At 41.1% G+C, this 18,359-nt stretch overlaps 1 protein-coding gene across 7 annotated transcripts in view; it reads right to left on the bottom strand.

Annotated features, from left to right (window-relative positions):
- FBXL2 (F-box and leucine rich repeat protein 2) overlaps positions 1 to 18,359 on the bottom strand; it is a 109,571-nt gene that overhangs the window by 13,147 nt on the left and 78,065 nt on the right. For 6 of the 7 annotated variants that reach the window (XM_038570320.1, XM_038570319.1, XM_038570318.1 and 3 more), the window contains 8 exons: positions 16,813 to 16,881; positions 16,617 to 16,712; positions 16,270 to 16,396; positions 16,063 to 16,137; positions 14,222 to 14,352; positions 12,664 to 12,724; positions 11,852 to 11,896; positions 11,247 to 11,303 (listed from right to left, as the gene is read on the bottom strand). In XM_038570320.1, the coding sequence (XP_038426248.1) occupies positions 11,247 to 11,303; positions 11,852 to 11,896; positions 12,664 to 12,724; positions 14,222 to 14,352; positions 16,063 to 16,137; positions 16,270 to 16,396; positions 16,617 to 16,712; positions 16,813 to 16,881 (661 nt within the window). Of the gene's footprint in view, positions 1 to 11,246; positions 11,304 to 11,851; positions 11,897 to 12,663; positions 12,725 to 14,221; positions 14,353 to 16,062; positions 16,138 to 16,269; positions 16,397 to 16,616; positions 16,732 to 16,812; positions 16,882 to 18,359 lie in introns of all 7 variants that reach the window. The other variant, XM_038570321.1, reaches the window with a different exon arrangement.

Below are 18,359 nucleotides of genomic sequence, written 5' to 3' on the forward strand. Positions count from 1 at the left end.
TCTTTAAGGCAAGGAAATGCCTGCCAGTTTGGACGTGATGAGTTCTGGTGGAGGAGACAAGTAAGTATCCACTTACTTGTGGTGTGAGGTATTTTTGCAAAGTGAAAAAAAAAGTCAAGAAAGACTGATACTGGATACAAGAAATAGGCAGCTGAGTACAAATTAGAGGGAAGGGAACATAGAATGAGAGAAATTCTGTCGGACCTTGATGCTTGAACACTTCCTCTTTGAGCTCTTCTTTGAGCAACATGGGAAATACTTCCTTTCTCCTGAATCCAAACATGCCATATGATCTATGTGAAACAGTATTTATATGATCGATTACTCCTGTTCACTTGCTTTTAGCTTTAGAACTGATTTATGGATAAAGCCAGAAAGCTTTTCAGGAAGCTGTTTATTTTTTTTTATTTTTTTTATTTTTTAATTTTTATTTATTCATGATAGGCACACAGTGAGAGAGAGAGAGGCAGAGACACAGGCAGAGGGAGAAGCAGGCTCCATGCACCGGGAGCCTGACGTGGGATTCGATCCTGGATCTCCAGGATCGCGCCCTGGGCCAAAGGCAGGCGCCAAAGCGCTGCGCCACCCAGGGATCCCCAGGAAGCTGTTTAAATCAAGAAATAGAATTAGGGGCACCTGGGTGGCACAGTTGGTTGGGTGTCCAGCTGTTGGTTTCAGCTAAGGTCATGATCTCAGGGTTGTGAGATCCAGTCCATGTCAGGCTCTGTGCTCAGTATGGAATCTGCCTGGGAATCTCGCTCCCTCTCCCTCTGCAGTTCCCTCCCTCTCTCTTTCTCACTCTCTCAAATAAATAGATCTTTTTAAAAAATAGAATTTGAAAAGAAATTAACTAAAAAATTTTAAAAAGAAATAGAATTTGATTATTTCTAATAAAGTACAACCAGAAACAAAGTGTGTATGTATACGTATTATTTACATATACACATATATGGATAGGCACACATATACACCATGCAGATTAGAAGAAGTTCAAGATGATATAAGATATATAAGATATAACAACTTTGTTGTTTTAATACAGGGGAACTGAGGAATCAAAAAGTTAATGGTTGCATCTGGGACCAAAGGGATAGATGCTCTCATATTAATTTAAAAGCTTCTATACTGGCATATGCATGTATTTATATAATTTAAATTTTATTTTTAAAGATTTTATGTATTATTTATATGACAGAGAGAGAGAGCATAAGCAGGCAGAGCAGCAGGCAGAGGGAGACGATGAGGTAGAAGCAAGCTCCCCACCAAGCAGAGAGCCTGTGGCCCCATCCCAGGACCCCAGGACCATGACTTGAGCAGAAGGCAGACACTTAACTGATTGAGACACCCAGGCGTGCCAAGTATTTATATAATTTAAAAACTGGTTTAATTTAAGGATAATCAGAGGGGCTCTTGACATGTTCCCCAGGGTCAATGGAAAATCTGCCAACACAGTTTACTCAGCAGAGGGGCCTTTTAGTTTATGCTAATAATGGGCCAACGGTCAAAGCCATCTGGGTTAGGCCACTCACTGTTTATACATTATTTCCTTTATGCTTCAGAGCATCCCTGCAGAGCTCTCCACTTTACAGATGAGGAAACTGAGGTTCAAAGAAGTTGGGATGTGCCCATTATAGTAAGCTCAGGGTAGCCTTAATAAGCCTCTCCCCCTGCCCTGCCTTATCTCGTCCACCCACAGTATCCTGCAGATTTAAGACTGTTTATGGTAGGTGTGTTAAGAGGAAGGAATATTCTAGAAAAACAAGTTTACCACTGATAGGCATTATCTATTCACAGGCTAATTGGGAGTGTCATATTCTGCAAGTGAACAGCTTATCCTATCATTCCTGAGAAAGCAGTAGCAGCCAGGGGTGGTAGGGGTGAATATGCAGAGCAAGAAGTGTAACTACCATTACTACTACTACTACTATTTATCTATTTTTTATATTTTATTTATTCATTCATGATAGACACAGAGAGAGAGGCAGAGACAGGCAGAGGGAAAAGCAGGCTCCATGCAGGGAGCCTGATGCAGAACTTGATCCCAGGACCCCAGGATCATGCTCTGGGCCCAAGGCAGGCACTAAACTGCTGAGCCACCCAGGGATCCCTGTGTAACTACTTTTTTTTTTTTTAATTTTTATTTATTTATGATAGTCACAGAGAGAGAGAGAGAGAGAGAGAGAGAGAGAGGCAGAGGGAGAGGCTCCATGCACCGGGAGCCCGACGTGGGATCCGATCCCGGGTCTCCAGGATCGTGCCCTGGGCCAAAGGCAGGCGCCAAACCGCTGCGCCACCCAGGGATCCCCCTGTGTAACTACTTTTAAATGCAAAACAGCAGGTGTCTTTTGCTAGAAGGAGGGAGAGTAGGGGAGAAAATCTCTCAATCTCACATAGAATTTCTCCAGAAGAAAGAGACATTAGCCACAGACACTATCCCTGACGGTGCAGGTTGGGAAACAGGGTAACTGGGAGATTTTAGATGAGTGGGATTTTTCTCTTGTATTTTTGGCACTTAAAAAGCTTTGGGCAGCCCAGGTGGCTCAGCAGTTTAGCGCCACCTTCAGCCCAGGGTGTGATCCTGGAGACCCAGGATTGAGTCCCACGTCGGGCTCCCAGCATGGAGCCTGCTTCATTCTCTCTCTCTAAGTAAATAAATTAAATCTTAAAAAAAAAAAAAAAAAAGCTTTAATTTTTTTCTTCTGAATTTTATCAAATGCTTTTTTTTTTTGCATTAATTGCTGTGATCACTAATTTTTCTTCTACCCAGCCCGTTAACATGGTGGATTATACTGATCCATTTTCAAATATTAAACTAGACTTGTGTCCCTGGAAAAAAACCCTGCATGCTCAGGGTAATTATTTTTTATATTGCTGAATTCTATTTGCTAATATTTTAAGGGCATTTACTTCTATGTTTATGAGGGATACTAGTCTATAGTTTTGTCTCTTGGTACTACTATTGCCTGTTTTTTTTTTTTTTTAAGATTTATTTATTTTAGAGAGAGAGAAAGCAAACACGGAATGGGGGTGCAGAGGGAGAGAAAGAGACAATCTTAGGCAGACTCTGCTGAGTGTGGAGCCCAACAGGGGGGTTGATCTCATGACCCTGAGATCAGGACCTGAGCGGAAACCAAGAGTCGGATACTTAACCGCCTGCGCCACCCAGGTGCCCCTATTGCCTGGCTTTTATATCAGGTATTACTGGCCTCGAAATGGGTTGTGAACTATTCTGTCATTTATTTTCTGGAAGAAACTCTTTAGAATTGACTTCAGTGTTTGGTAGGATTCTTCAGTGAGATCATCTGGACTGGGATATTTCTTTTTTGACAGTTTAAAAATTATGAATTCAATTACTTTAGTACCTACAAGGCTATTGAAATGACCTCTTAAAATGAATGAACTGTCTTGCTTTGCCTTTTCAATGTACTAGGGGAAGTGGTCAAACTGATTTCTGTGGAGGTGTTTCTAATACTCCCTCATCATCCTGTAAGGTCTTCAGGGCCTGTAGTGATGGCCCGGGTCTCAGTCTGTTTGTGCTGCTGTAACAAAATGCTACAGACAGGCGTATAAACCCCAGAAATTTCTCCCTCACAGTTTGGAGACAGGAAATCTCCGATGACAGTGCAGGCAGATCTGATGTGGTGGCTGGAGACAAGCCCCTTCCCAGTTCACAGCCAGTGTCTTCTGGCTGTATACTCCTCAAGTGGTGGACGCAGTGAGGGATCCATCTGGAGGCTCTTTTAGAAGAGCATTTAGCTCATCCGTGAATGAGCTCTTAGCCTAATCACCTCCCCAAGATCCTAAGACCATCCCTGTTGGGGGGTAAGATTCAACATATGAATTTGGGGGGGACACATACAGACCATAGCACTTCTGTTTCATTCTCATTGTGTGGTAATATCATCTCTTCATCAGTCTTGCTAGAGGTCTGTTTCAAAGAACCAGCTTTTTGTTTTGCTGACTTTTTTCTATTGTTTTTTACTTTTTATTTATTGATTTCTACTATTATTTTTAGTTTATTCTTTCTTTTCCTTATTTTGCTTTTTTCTGGTTTCATCTAGGTCAGAGTTTAAGATTATTGAGACTTTCCTTATTTGTTTTAAAGTTTATTTATTTTATTTAAGTACTGTCTACACCCATCATGAGTGCTCATTAAGCTTGAACTCAGGTGCTTTACTGACTGAGCCAAAAAGACACCCCAAGACATTCCTTATTTTTATGTAATCATTTAATGCCACAAATTTCCCTTTTAGCACTGCTTTACTGCATCCAACATATTTTAATTTTTTAAAAAGATTTTAATTAATTAATTAATTAATTTTATTTATTTGATATATAGAGAGAGCATAAGCAAGGAGAGCAGGTGGCAGAGGGCGAAGCAGGCTCCCTGCTGAGCAGGGAGCCCAATGTGGGACTCAATCCCAGGGCCCTGGGATCATGACCTGAGCTGAAGGTAGATGCTTAACCTCCTGAGCCACCCAAGTGCCCTATTTTGATATGTTCTAGCTTTTTTCATTTAGTTTAACTGTTAAAAAATTTCCCTTGGGGTGTTGTTTTCTAGTGTGGCTGCATTCTCATAGTGGTTTTAAGTTTTATATACTTGCTGATTTTCTGTCTGGTTGTTCCATCAATTGTTGAGAGTAGAATACTAATGTGTCCAACTATTACTGTGGATTTTCCGGTTCTAACAGTTTTTGCTTCACATAATTTGCAACTCTGTTATTTGGTATATATATGTTAAAGATGGCATTGTCTTCTTTTTAAAAATATTTTATTTATTTATTTGAGAGAGGGAGGAGAGCATGAGCTGCTGGAGGGGCAGAGAGAGAAGCAGACTCCCTGCTGAGCAGGGAGCCTGACTCGGGGCTCCATCCCAGGACCCTGAGATCATGGCCTGAGCTGAAGGCAGACGCTTAACCAACTGAGCCACCCAGACACTCCTCTATTTTCTATTTTAAAATTTATATCTGCTTTAATTTTTGTTATTTATTCCTTTCTGTTAACTTTGGGCTTGGTTTGTTTTTTCCTTTATAGCTCTAGAAGTGTAAAGTTAGATTGTTTTAGATCTAGTCATATAGTTGGGTCATGGTTTTTTATCCATTTAGCACCTCAATGTCTTTTGATTGGGGAATTTAATCCATTTACATTTAGAGTGATTATTGACAGGGAAGGACTTATTGCTATTTTTTAAGCTAAGGAAGTTCGCTTACAGCAGATATAGGAGGATGACATGATAGTACTCAGACTTGTTTGTTCTCACCCCTTTTCTTCCACTTCTACTAGGCTGCTAGGGAGTGTCCTATGATTCAGAAGTATGTTTGTGTGAGTGCGTGTGTATGTGTGTATATCCCACATCTTGGGCATTGCTCCCTACCAAAACCCAGGGACTTAATGGAATTTGAACTGAAATGTTAATAAGAAATTAAAAAATTCAAGCCACTTGTCTGTTAAAATTAGGATAGGCCATGACCTGAGAAATCTGGATATTCTCCTCTTCCCCAGGGCCCAGAATCTTCCCCTGAGATCTGTTCCAACAATAAGAACTCTTTTCCTCCCCCTTTTCTCTCTGAGTTTGGTGATGTGAAACTGAAGGAGCTGGTCAGGCTGCCTTGACAAGGTTGCTTGATACCATAGGTAAGGAGAACTTGGGGAGTTTAGGATTCCTGATTGCAGAAACTCCTCACCTGCTCCTTCAGCCAAAAAAGCAGCTTCTCATGTAAGATCCTAGCATGGCCAGGGAACTGCTGGCAGTCTCCAGAAAAGGGCTGCACTCCTTGGGACCTGAGCACCACAGTTGTAGGGATCATTACTCACATAACAGTTTCTGTGCCTGACTCGCTCAGATTTGGGCTGGCTTGTTCACATCCTACTTTGTTCCAAAAGAGGATTGGAAGTGGCTTCTCCTGGCTAAGCCTTGTGCAAGATGCTGTTGGTAGAAGAAAGAGGAAAGATCCTGACTCTGTCTTCCGGGAATTGATAGTCTAAATCACAATCCTAGACTACCTCTAAAATTACTACTGAGGAAAGCTTCCTTGGCTAATAGTGCAACTACTAAAAAAAATCAAGGCTAGAGATATGACTAAAAAGCCAACAGACAATTTAAAATGCAATTAAAACAAATATTTAGTTAATCCAAAAAGAAGATGGGAAAGGAGGAGCAGAGAATAGAAAGCAAAAGGGAGAAAATACCCAACTGCATCAATATTACACTAAATATAAATGTCTAAACATTTTGATTAAAAGAGAATTTATCAGACTGGATAAAAGCAAGACAGCCTTTATATACAAAAACATAGATTAATTGAAAGAAAATGATATGTCCTGCAAAAATAAGCATAAAAAGAATGATCTTAATATCAGATAAAGTAGACTTCAGGACAAAGATTTAATCAATGATAAGATTTTAATCAATCAATAACATTTAATAATGATAAAAATGTCAAGTCTTCCAGAAGATACAGTAATTATAAATTTGCACTCAAATCAGAGGATAAAATGTTAGTGAGGATAAGAAAAGTCTGAGCCATAGGAGGCTACTCTGAACTGGATATGAGGTTTAAGTCCCAATACCTTGTTCAGGATTTGTGGGTTTCCATGTGTGCATGGAGTTGTTCTACTTATAAAGTTTTAGGAATGGTCTAATGAGTTTGGTGAATCTCAACATTCTAACTTGAGACAATTAGAAGAAATGAATAAACCAGGGTCTCCAGTTTGGGAGCAAAATATGGGCCAGGTTACTTTTAGGTATGCCACAGAACACTGGCCTTCAGACTGTGAGCCCCTATCTCAGCTTCTCACTGTCAGCCTGGTAGGCCTCACAGAGACAGTTGATTGGAACAGGTCTACCCTCTTTAGTGGGGGCCATGACGCTCTGGTCCTGCTTCCTATTCAGCCTCATCTCCTCTCCTTCCTCACTCTGAAACCCAGACATGGCTTCTGTCAATCTAAGAATATGTGCTGTTTTCTCCATAAAAAAGGCTTGTAAGCCCTTCTCTACCGTACTCTTGCTACCGCTTCAAGACTGGCTCAGCAGCTGAGAGTTAAACAGAATGACAGCTAAGTGAAGACGGTGAATCTTGGGGATCCCTGGGTGGCTCAGTGGTTTGGTGCCTGCCTTTGGCCCAGGGCGCGATCCTGGAGTCCCAGGATTGAGTCCCATGTCGGGCTCCCTGCATGGAGCCTGCTTTTCCTCTGCCTGTGTCTCCTGCCTCTCTCTCTATGTCTATCATGAATAAATAAATAAATTTTAAAAATCTAGCTCATTAAAAAAAAAAAAAAAAGAAGGTGAATCTTGAGGATCAAGGAAATGAGTTAATAATTGACCACACAGGGGATCCCTGGGTGGCTCAGCAGTTTAGTGCCTGCCTTTGGCCCAGGGCACGATCCTGGAGTCCTGGGATCGAGTCCCATGTTGGGCTCCCGGCATGGAGCCTGCTTCTCCCTCCTCCTTTGTCTCTGCCACTCTCTCTCTCTCTATGTCTATCATAAATAAATAAATAAATAAATAAATAAATAAATAAGTAAGTAAGTAAGTAAGTAAGTAAGTAAGTAAGTAAGTAAATCTATTTTAAAAAAAAATAATTGACCACACAATTTAGGCTGAGTGGGGAGGAGAAAGGGACATCAAATGGGAATTGACAATGATAAGATGGTAGGCTTAAAGGGACCCATTTAGATTCAATTTTGGTTGCAGCTGGGTGACACAAAGAGTGACTGGGAAAGACAAGAGATGCTGGTCAGACCGTGGGGTGTGACACTGAGACATAAACAACACACATTCTATTTCACGTTGTTATTTTCCAAAGTGTTCAATGTCTCATTTTAAAATGGATGAAACAGTTATCTAAATGTTACCAAGTCTTGTTACCCCTATTTTCCCTCTTGTGTCCCAGTTGAGTAGTGGTTTGATAACAAGATTGTTTCATATCATCAAGAGCAGCTTTCCACCAGTTGAGTAACTTGTATACTTGTCATTCTGAAAGGACAGTGACTCACTAGACACCTGATGGCCTTGGCCTCCTATGCAACATCACTGAGCTTCGATAAATCAGGATGAAAGATAAAACTCTATAGCATTGAAGACAGTAATGGGGATTTCCTTTTTGGCTATATTCCTTATTCTTTAATATAATAAATTCCTAAAATTCTTCTTGGATAGCTTCTAGGACAAATGAGTTGCATAATAAGATTTTTAAAAGCTCCCCAAAACTGTCTCTGATATTGAAAAGGAAATCAGAAAACAAAGCAAGTTTCAAAATCAACAGAACTTGCTGATGACACATCCTACAAGTTAAAAACTAGTGTATGAGAAAGGATCCTTAACATCCTCTTATCAAATTTCATGACACTATAGATCCTTCCAGGTCCTACTCTGTGTTCTTTTGAATCTGGAATTCCCCTTGTTTGAAAATATCTAATGACTTTTCAAATAAACATGATTAGTTTTCCTTTTCAAATAGCCATCTGCATTTTGTTAAAGTGTGTGTACAAGGCCTCACTTCCCTTGGGGATCACCGAGTGACTCCTAGACAGGGCAGTGTGTGTACACAATTGCCTCTTGTCTGAAGGACAACCTCGGAAACTGCAGTGTTGGGAACTGAGGTGCAGTGATCACCTGGCTTTGGCCTGGTGGTCACTTCCCTCATTCCTATATGCTTGCAGATCTCTAGTAAAATATAAAAGCCATACTTTGCAATTCTGAATCTACAGAGTCCTTCCCCCAACTATAGTTGCCTCTTCTGATCTCTGTAGGCTGGGGTAGGAGTCCCTGCTGGGAACCCCAGAGTAGCCTGTTTGTGGCTCTGTCAGAGGCAATACTCTCTGAGCCTCCCATAATAAGGTGAGCTGCCTTGTGATGGGGAATGGGCTGCTCCTGGGCTGCCGCCTGGCTCAGCATGAGGCCTATAGAGGAGAGATGTGCAGGCATCACCTGACACACTCATGGCCTGCCATCCTACATCCTCCAAGAGCTGCCATCATATGCAAGCTACTGCACATCTGCTCTGTCAGACCTGCTGCAGTAGACATGTACTTACAACAAAACCTGCACTCTAACCTGCCCTCAGCTTGACCTGAGGGTTGAGAAGCATTGCTATTACTGTCCATCATTAGAGTGCCTAGTGCTCCTGGAGTACAGTACCCCTGAAACAAGGATCCAGACCACTTCTCTGAAATTTCAGAATGAGGATAAAGTTGGCCTCTCCTATTGAACTGTCTTTTTATTCCCCAGTGCCGAGAATAGTGCCTGGCTTGTGAGAGTCTGGAGGTGATAGTAATGAGATGGGGGTGGAATAGATGTAATCTGGCTCATTTCCTTTTTGTCTTGGCTCTTAGACATCTTCAAAGCTAAGTTTAGATTCCAACTGTCATTGTTTCCCTGTTTTTTCTGCTAATAATTCTTTCTGGTTTTTATTTTGGGCTCTTATCTTGGCATTTTGGCTTTATTATACTTATCTTTCATTCTAAGTTCTGTTTCTAGAAGTAGCTTGTATAAGTACAAGGGACATGATGGAGAAGATTTTCAGTCACCAGTATCCCTGCTGGGGAAAACACCCTATATTGTTAGATGTTCCCTGACAAGTTACCAGTGGAGCCTGCACTACTGAGGAGATAGCAGCAGGGCAGGAGGCAGAGAGCTAGTGGGAGGCCCTGTTGGCTCAGTGCAACTCCTCCTGGGGCCCCTCCATCCGGATTCAAGATTTCTTGTAAATGCTGATGAAGAGCTGGGAGTCTGAGTCTAGGCTATCTCAGGGTAGGGCAGAGAGAGCCTTTGAGCAGCAGAGAGGAGGGGTTAAAGGGAATAATAAAGTACCAGGGCTCCTAAATTTCCCATCTCTGAAAGGTTGGGGGTCAAGGGGCAAAGGGTGGTGAGGATAAAGGGAGAGTATCTTCAGTACAGGTTCTGTCAATTATAAAACTGTATCTGAACTAATTTGGGAGTAAAGACAGTACTACAAAATAGTAGAGGGAAACAATTTAGAGAGTTTGAAGATTTATTTTTTAAAACAAGTCTTTTCTTCTTTTTTTATTTATTTATTTATTTATTTATTTATTTATTTATTTATTGAGAGAAGAAAGAGTGAGCAGGCACATACGCAAGTTGTGGGGAGGGGCAGAGGGACAGAAACCCCAAACAGACTCCCTGCTGAGTGTGGAGACCACCTCAGGGCTTGATCCCACAACCCATGAGACCATGACCTCAGCAAAAACAAACTGTCCAATGCTCAACCAAGGAAACACCCAGGTGCTCCTAGTCAGAGAGTTTGGATACAGGTAGGTTCCTGACTAATCTCTGAAATCTGACTCCAAACTCTTAACAAAAAAATGTCCCAGAGCTGTCCAGGGCCCAGTTGTACTTGTGCCTAAGACAGAAAGTATCCAGAGGAAATGTACAAATTAGGAAAATTGGTGGGGTCAGTACCCCAAAGCCAAATGGAGCTTTAATGGTGTTATAAAATTCTGGCTCCCACAGAGAGAGCAAGATTCAAGACAACAGAGAAAGCCAGCTTAAGAAAAAGTCTGTTGTGTGTCTCAGGGCAGCAGAAAGACCAGAGCCCATGGAGGCCAAAAAACCTGGGGCCTCCAAACCGTTGTGTGATTTTGGGCAAGTTTAATTGCTCTGAGCCTCAGGGTCTTCACTGATAAAATGGAGATGTCCAGAGTCGTACATCACAGGGCTGTGGATGGAATAAAATGAGACAATATATCTAGTGGGCATAGTAGCACAGTTCATGTGGGCTTGCCCAAAGGGTGGGGATTCCATCCTTCCTCCAGGCTCCACACTGAGCAGGGAGCCTAATGTAGGTCTCGATCTCAGGACCCTGGGTCATGAACTGAGGAGATGCTTAACCCACCGAGCCACCCAGGCACCCCAGGAGCTTTTAATATATTTTAATTCTTCTTCCCCCATAGATAGATATAAGCAGGTATGGAATGAAATATGACACAAGGATGGCCTCAATCTTTTGTCTCGATTTTATCATTGTAACATGCTAAGTTTCACTCTCCCTGAGATAATGAACATGAATGGAGTGGTAAGGACATGGGTTTCTACAACAGGTTCACATCCTAAAATGAAAGCAGTAACATTTAGATAACCTACCTCCCAAATTAGCCCAACTAGCAGACCTTTGAAACCAAGAATGATGATACCTTTACAGAAAGGAAAACCAAACAGATTCTTGCTGTGGTGGGAGAGTTCTTTCATCTCTAAAAGGTGAATAATGTCACCAAAAACTCAGACTCACCAAGGCTTGCAGTTTAGGACAGTGAACGGAGAGCTGGATGAGTGTGCTGTCGGTTATCTGGAGAGAAACATGCTGTGTCAGTGTGGCTTCCACACCAGAACTTAATACCTAATTTTGGTTTCTCCTGAACATGAGAATCAAAAGGTGTAAAACAGAATTAAAAACTCATCTCAAGTACACTCAGGCTGGGAGCTCCTCTCTTCACCAACAATTTCAATTTCTATAGACACAAAGCTGTGTTTTAGTCTCTCCTCTGGTGACCCAAGGACAGAGGACAAAGAGGGAGTCACCCAGGATTCTCCTCTGTAGTCACCTCATCACTGTACTTGCAAACCTATTTCTCCCTTCAATTCTGTGAAATACATATTTTTTTAATGTTTGGCAAAAAATGGAGCCACCCTGACTTCTCAACTGTAGCTCTGGTGGCTAAGAATAGCCCAAAGTTCATGCATCCCACTGCCATGGCCCTCATGGGTTCCCAATTCCTAACCCACACACTGGGGTGAGGAGGGTTCAGACAACAGCCAGCTGGGGTCTCTGGCTGTGCCTGTTTGTCTCTCAGGACTGAGGGGCAGCCCTGCAGGGCTTGTCAGGTGGGTACTTACCAGGATGCATTCTTCAAGATCCATCTTCTCCAGGTCATGGCAATTCTGGAAAAGTCCGTAAGACATCCCCCACCATGTGGTCAGTGGTCAGGGCAACACTGGTGACTTGCCCTATCTGAGTACTGGCCCCGAATCCTTGTTCTCTTCCATTAAGGAGTGTGACCCAGTGAGCCAGCACTTCTGAGAAGGTGCCTTTTGAATCACATTCACTTTGAAAATGGGAATGTGGCCACCCTGGGCTTCATTTCCTTTTCTCATCTGGAAAGGTAGGGCCTTCCACCTTCCCAGTGGCTCATGGGTATCCTCCTCTAAATTTAGCCATAGAATAGGCTTGGGAAGGCATGGGGTAGAGTGCTCAAGCACAGTGTGGACAGGTGAGGGTTAGGGTAGGAGGAAGAGTATATCACCATCCCCATGGGTTCCCAGCAACAGGCCAGAGAGACCCCCATGATGGTTAGTGTCTAAAGGGTGATGTGGAAGGAGCAGAGGCACAGCACAATTCAGTTAGGGGAAGCTACTGACAGGCTGCATCAGGGTTTGTATGAGGAAGGGCATGTCCTGCCAGGGAAGAAGTTTCTCTCATTGTGGTCCCACCTGACCAAGTGAGAGTGCTCTAGACCTGCTCCAGAACCCCCTAGAGGACCACTTTCCCTTTTTGGGGAAAATGTGAAAATGTACCCTGAGCACTCTACTTCATATCTGTCCTTTCTGAAGGTACACACATTTTTGCACATTCCAAACCACAGCAAGTTATTTTGAAATGGGGGAGGTAAATTATAGTTTGGTTCTGTTTTTTGAAACCTCTGGCTTACCCGAGCTAAAAGTGTAAAGCCTGCATCAGTCAAATGGGAACATCGGGCAGCCTCCAAAATCCTGGGATATAGGGTGCATGGGAGGAAAAGGTAGTGACTGATTAACAATAGAAACACATATTTTAAGATGCACACAATTGAGTTTATTCTGCTCTCTGACACATGTTTGCTTCTGGAACAGCCCTGAGGACTGGTAAATGCAAATACTGTCCCACTGGATAGATGAGGGGAAGCAGGCTTAGGGAGAAATGTGGCCTGCCTTAAGTCCCAAGGTTCCAGCTCAAATTCAGATAGTGAACCCAGGAATCTTACCATAATATCAGGACATTGCTGCTGCTATTGCTTTTAAATATTACTCCAATATTTGTTTTTTAAACACAATTAAAATGAACTTTTACTCAACAAAGTTATCTTGATATATAAACTGCATTTAGTGAAATTCCCAGTTACCCTAATAGAAACTTTAAAAATTTGCAGCAAGTGAAAAACATGAGTTAATTCTCAATGCCCATGCTTAATGGGGATGGAGTAATAAATAACATTTTAAAGTTAAATATGCCCTTGTAGCAGTAATTTTAACCACATTTCTGACCAGTTTTGATCACCCATATTCCTTCTACAATTCAGAAATATCAAAATTGTCTAGAATTGTCCCTAATGCAATAGTAAGAAAAATGGGCAAAAGACACCAAGAGACAATCCTTAAAAGATATAAAACTGGTGTAAGCATGAGAAATGGATCAGTTTCACTGATGAGTAAACAACAAAATAAGTATCTTTTTTTTTTAATAAGTATCTTTTTTCAGCCTCTTGTACAGGGGTTAAGTCTCAAACACTACTTTTACTTCCTACTCATCATATGGCCCAAGATACATTATGTGATTTTCTTTGAGTCCCAATCTCTCCTCTGCAAAACAAGTGAGAATAATAGTGCATATCTCCTATAGATGTGGTCAGGATTAACTGAGATAATGCTTATAAAAGTGCCCAACACAGAGCCTGGAATATAAATGAGTTCAACTGATGTTAATTATGATTATTACTTTGTTGCCATTATTAAAGTTTTAATATTCATAATATTACTGGAGAAAATCAATATTTATCTGTTACAACAGAACTTCTTTCTCCTGGGGAAGGTGATAAATAAGGTTACTGTGATCCCCTACCCCCTTCTGTCCATTTAGCATCTGGTGTAGGGGAGAATCTGGTGACATTTGGATGTAAGGTTGTCATTCTGACACTATCAGATCACTCTGATGTCAAAGTTATAACAGGATGAAGCAAATCAAGTGGGCACATGTGTAAAGTCCACCAAGAAATTACAGTTCAGGTTCCCTGATGGTGGACAGTTTGGTACCCTCCTGTATACCCGTAAATAACCTGGATTACATATTGTTCCACCCCAACCCATCTAGCAAAAGCCAGCAATAACACAATCCCACTGCCACCTCCATCACTACCTATCCACCTGCTGGCAAACCTTTCCCTTCCTGCAGGAAGACTTCCTGGTCAGTCCTGCCAAGCTCTGAGCTACAAAGCAAAAGCATGGTGCACTCACTGAAGTCTCGGGCAGTTCAAAGCCAGGGCTGTGAGAGAGGCGTCTGTGAGGTTACTGCAGCCAGAAAGGCAGAGGGCCTGAAGCCGATGGCAGCCCCTGCATATCTGCACCACACCTTCATCTGTAATGCGCTAGGGAAAGCCAAAATAGGAAAGAACATCAGAAGGCACCAACAATACTGAAATGAGAGCAGCAAAAAATGGAATCTACTGCTGATCTGTTAAGTTGCCAAATACTAGCATTTTATCCTAACAGTTTAAATAAAATAAAATGAAGTACAGAGTTGACATGTATTGGTTACCTCTGTACAGCTTTAAAATATTCTAGCATTACCAATAGAGAATGACATTTTTTAAAAAGATTTCTTTATTTTAGAGAGAGTGTATGTGTGCGCAAGCAGGGGGACAGGCAAAGGGAAGGGTGAAAGAGAATCTTCAAGCAGACTCTCTACTGAATGTGGAGCTGAACATGGGATTCAATCTCAAGAGCCCAAGATCATGACCTAAACTGAAATCAAGAGTCAGATGCTCAATCAACTGAGCAACCCAGGTGCCTCCCAAGAATGAAATTTAAAAATTCCATTCCCCTCTCCAGCATTCATTTGATTTTTTTTTTTCAGGAAGAATTCATAAACTTATGTTAAAGACCAGATTAAATAAAGAGCTCATAAGATTTGCCTAGTTAAAAAAAAAAAAGTTAAGAAACAAAACAAAACAAAAAAAGATTTGCCTAGTTAAGTGATATAATAATTTTTGGTTGAATTTCTACAGATTAATGTTTTAAGTATCTACCATATAAACCACATATGTATATATTTATAAATATTTCCTCAAATGTTTTAGAAAATAGCATATGAAATAAATCACTAAATTATTGATAAATAACTTGCATATTTATTTTTTTTAAAGATTTATTTATCCATTTTAAAGACAGAGAGAGAGTGTGAGGAAGGAGGGTTAGAGGGGGAGAATCTTAAAGCAGACCTGCAGAAGGCCCAATCTTACAACCTGTGAGATCACGACCCATAACATCACAACCTGAGCCAAAACAAAGAGTTGGATGCTTAACTGACTGAGCTACCCAGGCATCCCTGGCTTGCACACTTATATTCTACTTTAAGCCATCTGCCAGTTCCCTCCTACATGTAATGCAAGATCCTAATATTGCACAGTGCCCATAAAGTCATTATTTGTCCAGAAGACAGTTTCTGTTCTATCTCCCACCATCAAGGATTCTAAAGACTTAAATGATTCATTTACTGAATACCAACTGCAAGGAATTTCTTTTATATTTCTCAAAATTTATGCTCCCCTTGAGAAACCCAGGAGAATGTAGTAAGCGCTCTTCAAGAATCAACACTGACAATGGCCGTGAGGATGGAACAAGTGTTTTTCACATGCTAATGCCAAAATGAAAATTGCATCTTGCTCTTGCTTTATTTTTCAAAGCATTTTCACATCTATCATTTCATTTTATCCACTGAGATATGAGAGGTGTCATTATCCCCAGTTTATAAGTTAAAAAAAAAAAGACATTAAGAACTTACCATGAATTTGTTCAGGTTACTGACTAGTTCACAGTATTCCTGATATCTTAAAATAAATCGCAATGTCAATCTATATTATTTTTAGAGGAAAATGTTAGTGGCTTTGTATTGGCCATTGTGTTTAGACTGTTATTCTTTCATCTTGTGGCAAACTAACAGATCATATGAGGACACAGAATAAGAAAAAAAAGGGTGTGGCGACCATCCCACCTGCCTGGGTACTTCAAAGAGGGCCTACAGCAGACTCAGGGAGCTTGGGACAGGAGGATGCTCCCAGGTAAAGCACGTTACTTACTGAGCAGGACTGTAAGTTGAGGCTCACAAGTTCATGGCAGTAATTCTGAATGTGTTTCAGAGCTTCATCTTCTAACTGAGTGGACAGAGAGGGATGGAACCAGGTGAGGGAATAGTGAAGAATCAAAAAAAAATGCAACAGCAAGTTCTCTAATGAAGTGCCCACACCTCCTGTTAGATAAACACACCTCAATAGACCCCTCGGTACCTGTGTGCAGCCCCTTAGGAGTAGAGCTTTTAGGCCTCGACAACCTCGCACCAGTGCCTCAATGCCATCCTTTGTGATTTGGTCACACCAAGAGAGATTCAGGTACTCCAGGTTTCGGCAGCCCTCACTGAAAGAATAAGAAACAAGACCATACATGTGCAATCTATCCTACAGGTAGTGTATTATCAAGTTTGAGTTTGGTAAATAAAAAAAAAAATTAAGGGGAGAGAAAACCTCTGTGACCTGAGTCACCTATTTCTTATTCCAATGGGATCATTAGAACGGTTTTTAGACACACCAGGATACTCATAGGCTTAAGTGCTTCATCTGACAACAGGTACTCTTACCTGATCCCCTTTAAGGAGCTGTTTGTAATGGACACACAGGAGGTCAGATCTAGATGTTTCAGCTTGGAACAGAATCTGCTAAGGCTATAACACGTGCTGGAAAAGAGCAGACACACTAAAGGTATTTTCAACCATGTTTCTCTCCCCTCACTCTTCCTGTGGCCAATTAGTTACCAAACTAATTCTCATTCCTTACCTGTCAGTGATTTTGGTGCACCCATTGAGGTTTAAATGTTCAATGTTTCGGCAGTTCTGTGCAAAGGTCCTAAAAAGAAAAAAACATTTAAAAACTTGCAGTCAGCCACTAGAGGGCATGTGTCACCATTCACATTTAGAACAGAGCTCAAACTTTTAAATTTTATTTTACTGTGGAAAGAAGACTTAACATGAGATTCACTCCCAACAAATTTAAAGTGTACAATATGTTATTGTTGACTAAGGTACTGGTGCTCCTCAAGTTTTAATGTGACATGAAACACCTGGGGTTTTTGTCACAGTGCAGATTCTAATGGTATACCTTGACAAACTGATGGTCTCATTTCTAAGAAATTCCCAAGTGATGCCAGTGCTGCTACTTTGGGAACTATACTTTGAGAAGCAAAGCCCAAGACTGACTACATATCAGTCATAATTCTCCTTCAACCCACACCTTGGTGAACATCTGAGAATGGAGGCATGGCTCCTTGTTCTTTCTTCTCTATAGAAAAATCAGTTGGAAGCAAAGGGACTGAATCTTTTTTATACTGTGCCATGCTGTCATTTGGTTATTCAAGGGTCTTCCTGAAGAAATTATCTTTGGCCATTGACAGGATCAGTAGTTGATTGGTATGAAGAATCATCCACTTACTGGTGAGGATACTGAGTCATGAAGGGCAACTTCCTCAATGATTTGTGGGTTGGTAGAAAGGCCAAAAGTGGAAAATTAAATATCTCTTATTCACTACTTATTCCTTAACATATTCAATAAGGACTGGCAAGTCATCCACATTTTCCTGAAATACTGTTTCAATGTATTTATAGTGTTGAGTCCTGATTCTTCCATGCAGTACCCAAATGTCTCCAAAACCTGGCTTCAAACCAGATGTCACTCTTCTCTGCTCCTTGAGCTCTGGTTTGGTGCTATGGAACTAACCTGGAGCCTTGTGGAATCCCTGAGTTGAAGATATGGAGCCAAAATCTGACCAAGGTGATTAGAGTTATCAGAGAAGAGTATTGGGGGCACAGAGAAATTCAGAGGGTTTCCCTCAAGAATTCAGTAGAGTACTAATCAGAGCATGCATCCTGGGTAACTATCCAAAGCCAGGGAAAGAATCATCAAAAAGCACAGAAGGAACAACAGCCAGAGCTCACCCAGAGACAAAAGTGTCAATTCCCATAAGCCAATAGTGAAAAATGTCTTAATTTGTGGGGCACTGGGTAGAGCACTGAAAAGTATACAGGTGTACAATTAGTCCTCAACTAAACATGCCTTTGGTCCAACTTAACAACTTAAAAAAAGAAAAAAGATCTTAAAGGAAGTATGTCCAAATAACTATGTCCAGAATAAAATTCAAGAATATTTATAGGAATACAAAAAATATTCTGCACTCAAAATAAAATTCACAATGTCTGGCGCTGAGCAAAAAAACTGGCATGCATTCAAAGAAGGAAAATACATCCTTCTTTTTCTTTTTTCTCCTTTTTCTCCTTCTTGATTGCCTAAGAAAAATCAATCAAAGTTGACCCAAAACTGATACATATATT

This window comes from Canis lupus, chromosome 23 (assembly GCF_011100685.1).
Source record: "Canis lupus familiaris isolate Mischka breed German Shepherd chromosome 23, alternate assembly UU_Cfam_GSD_1.0, whole genome shotgun sequence".
In the NCBI taxonomy this organism is placed as follows: domain Eukaryota; kingdom Metazoa; phylum Chordata; class Mammalia; order Carnivora; family Canidae; genus Canis; species Canis lupus.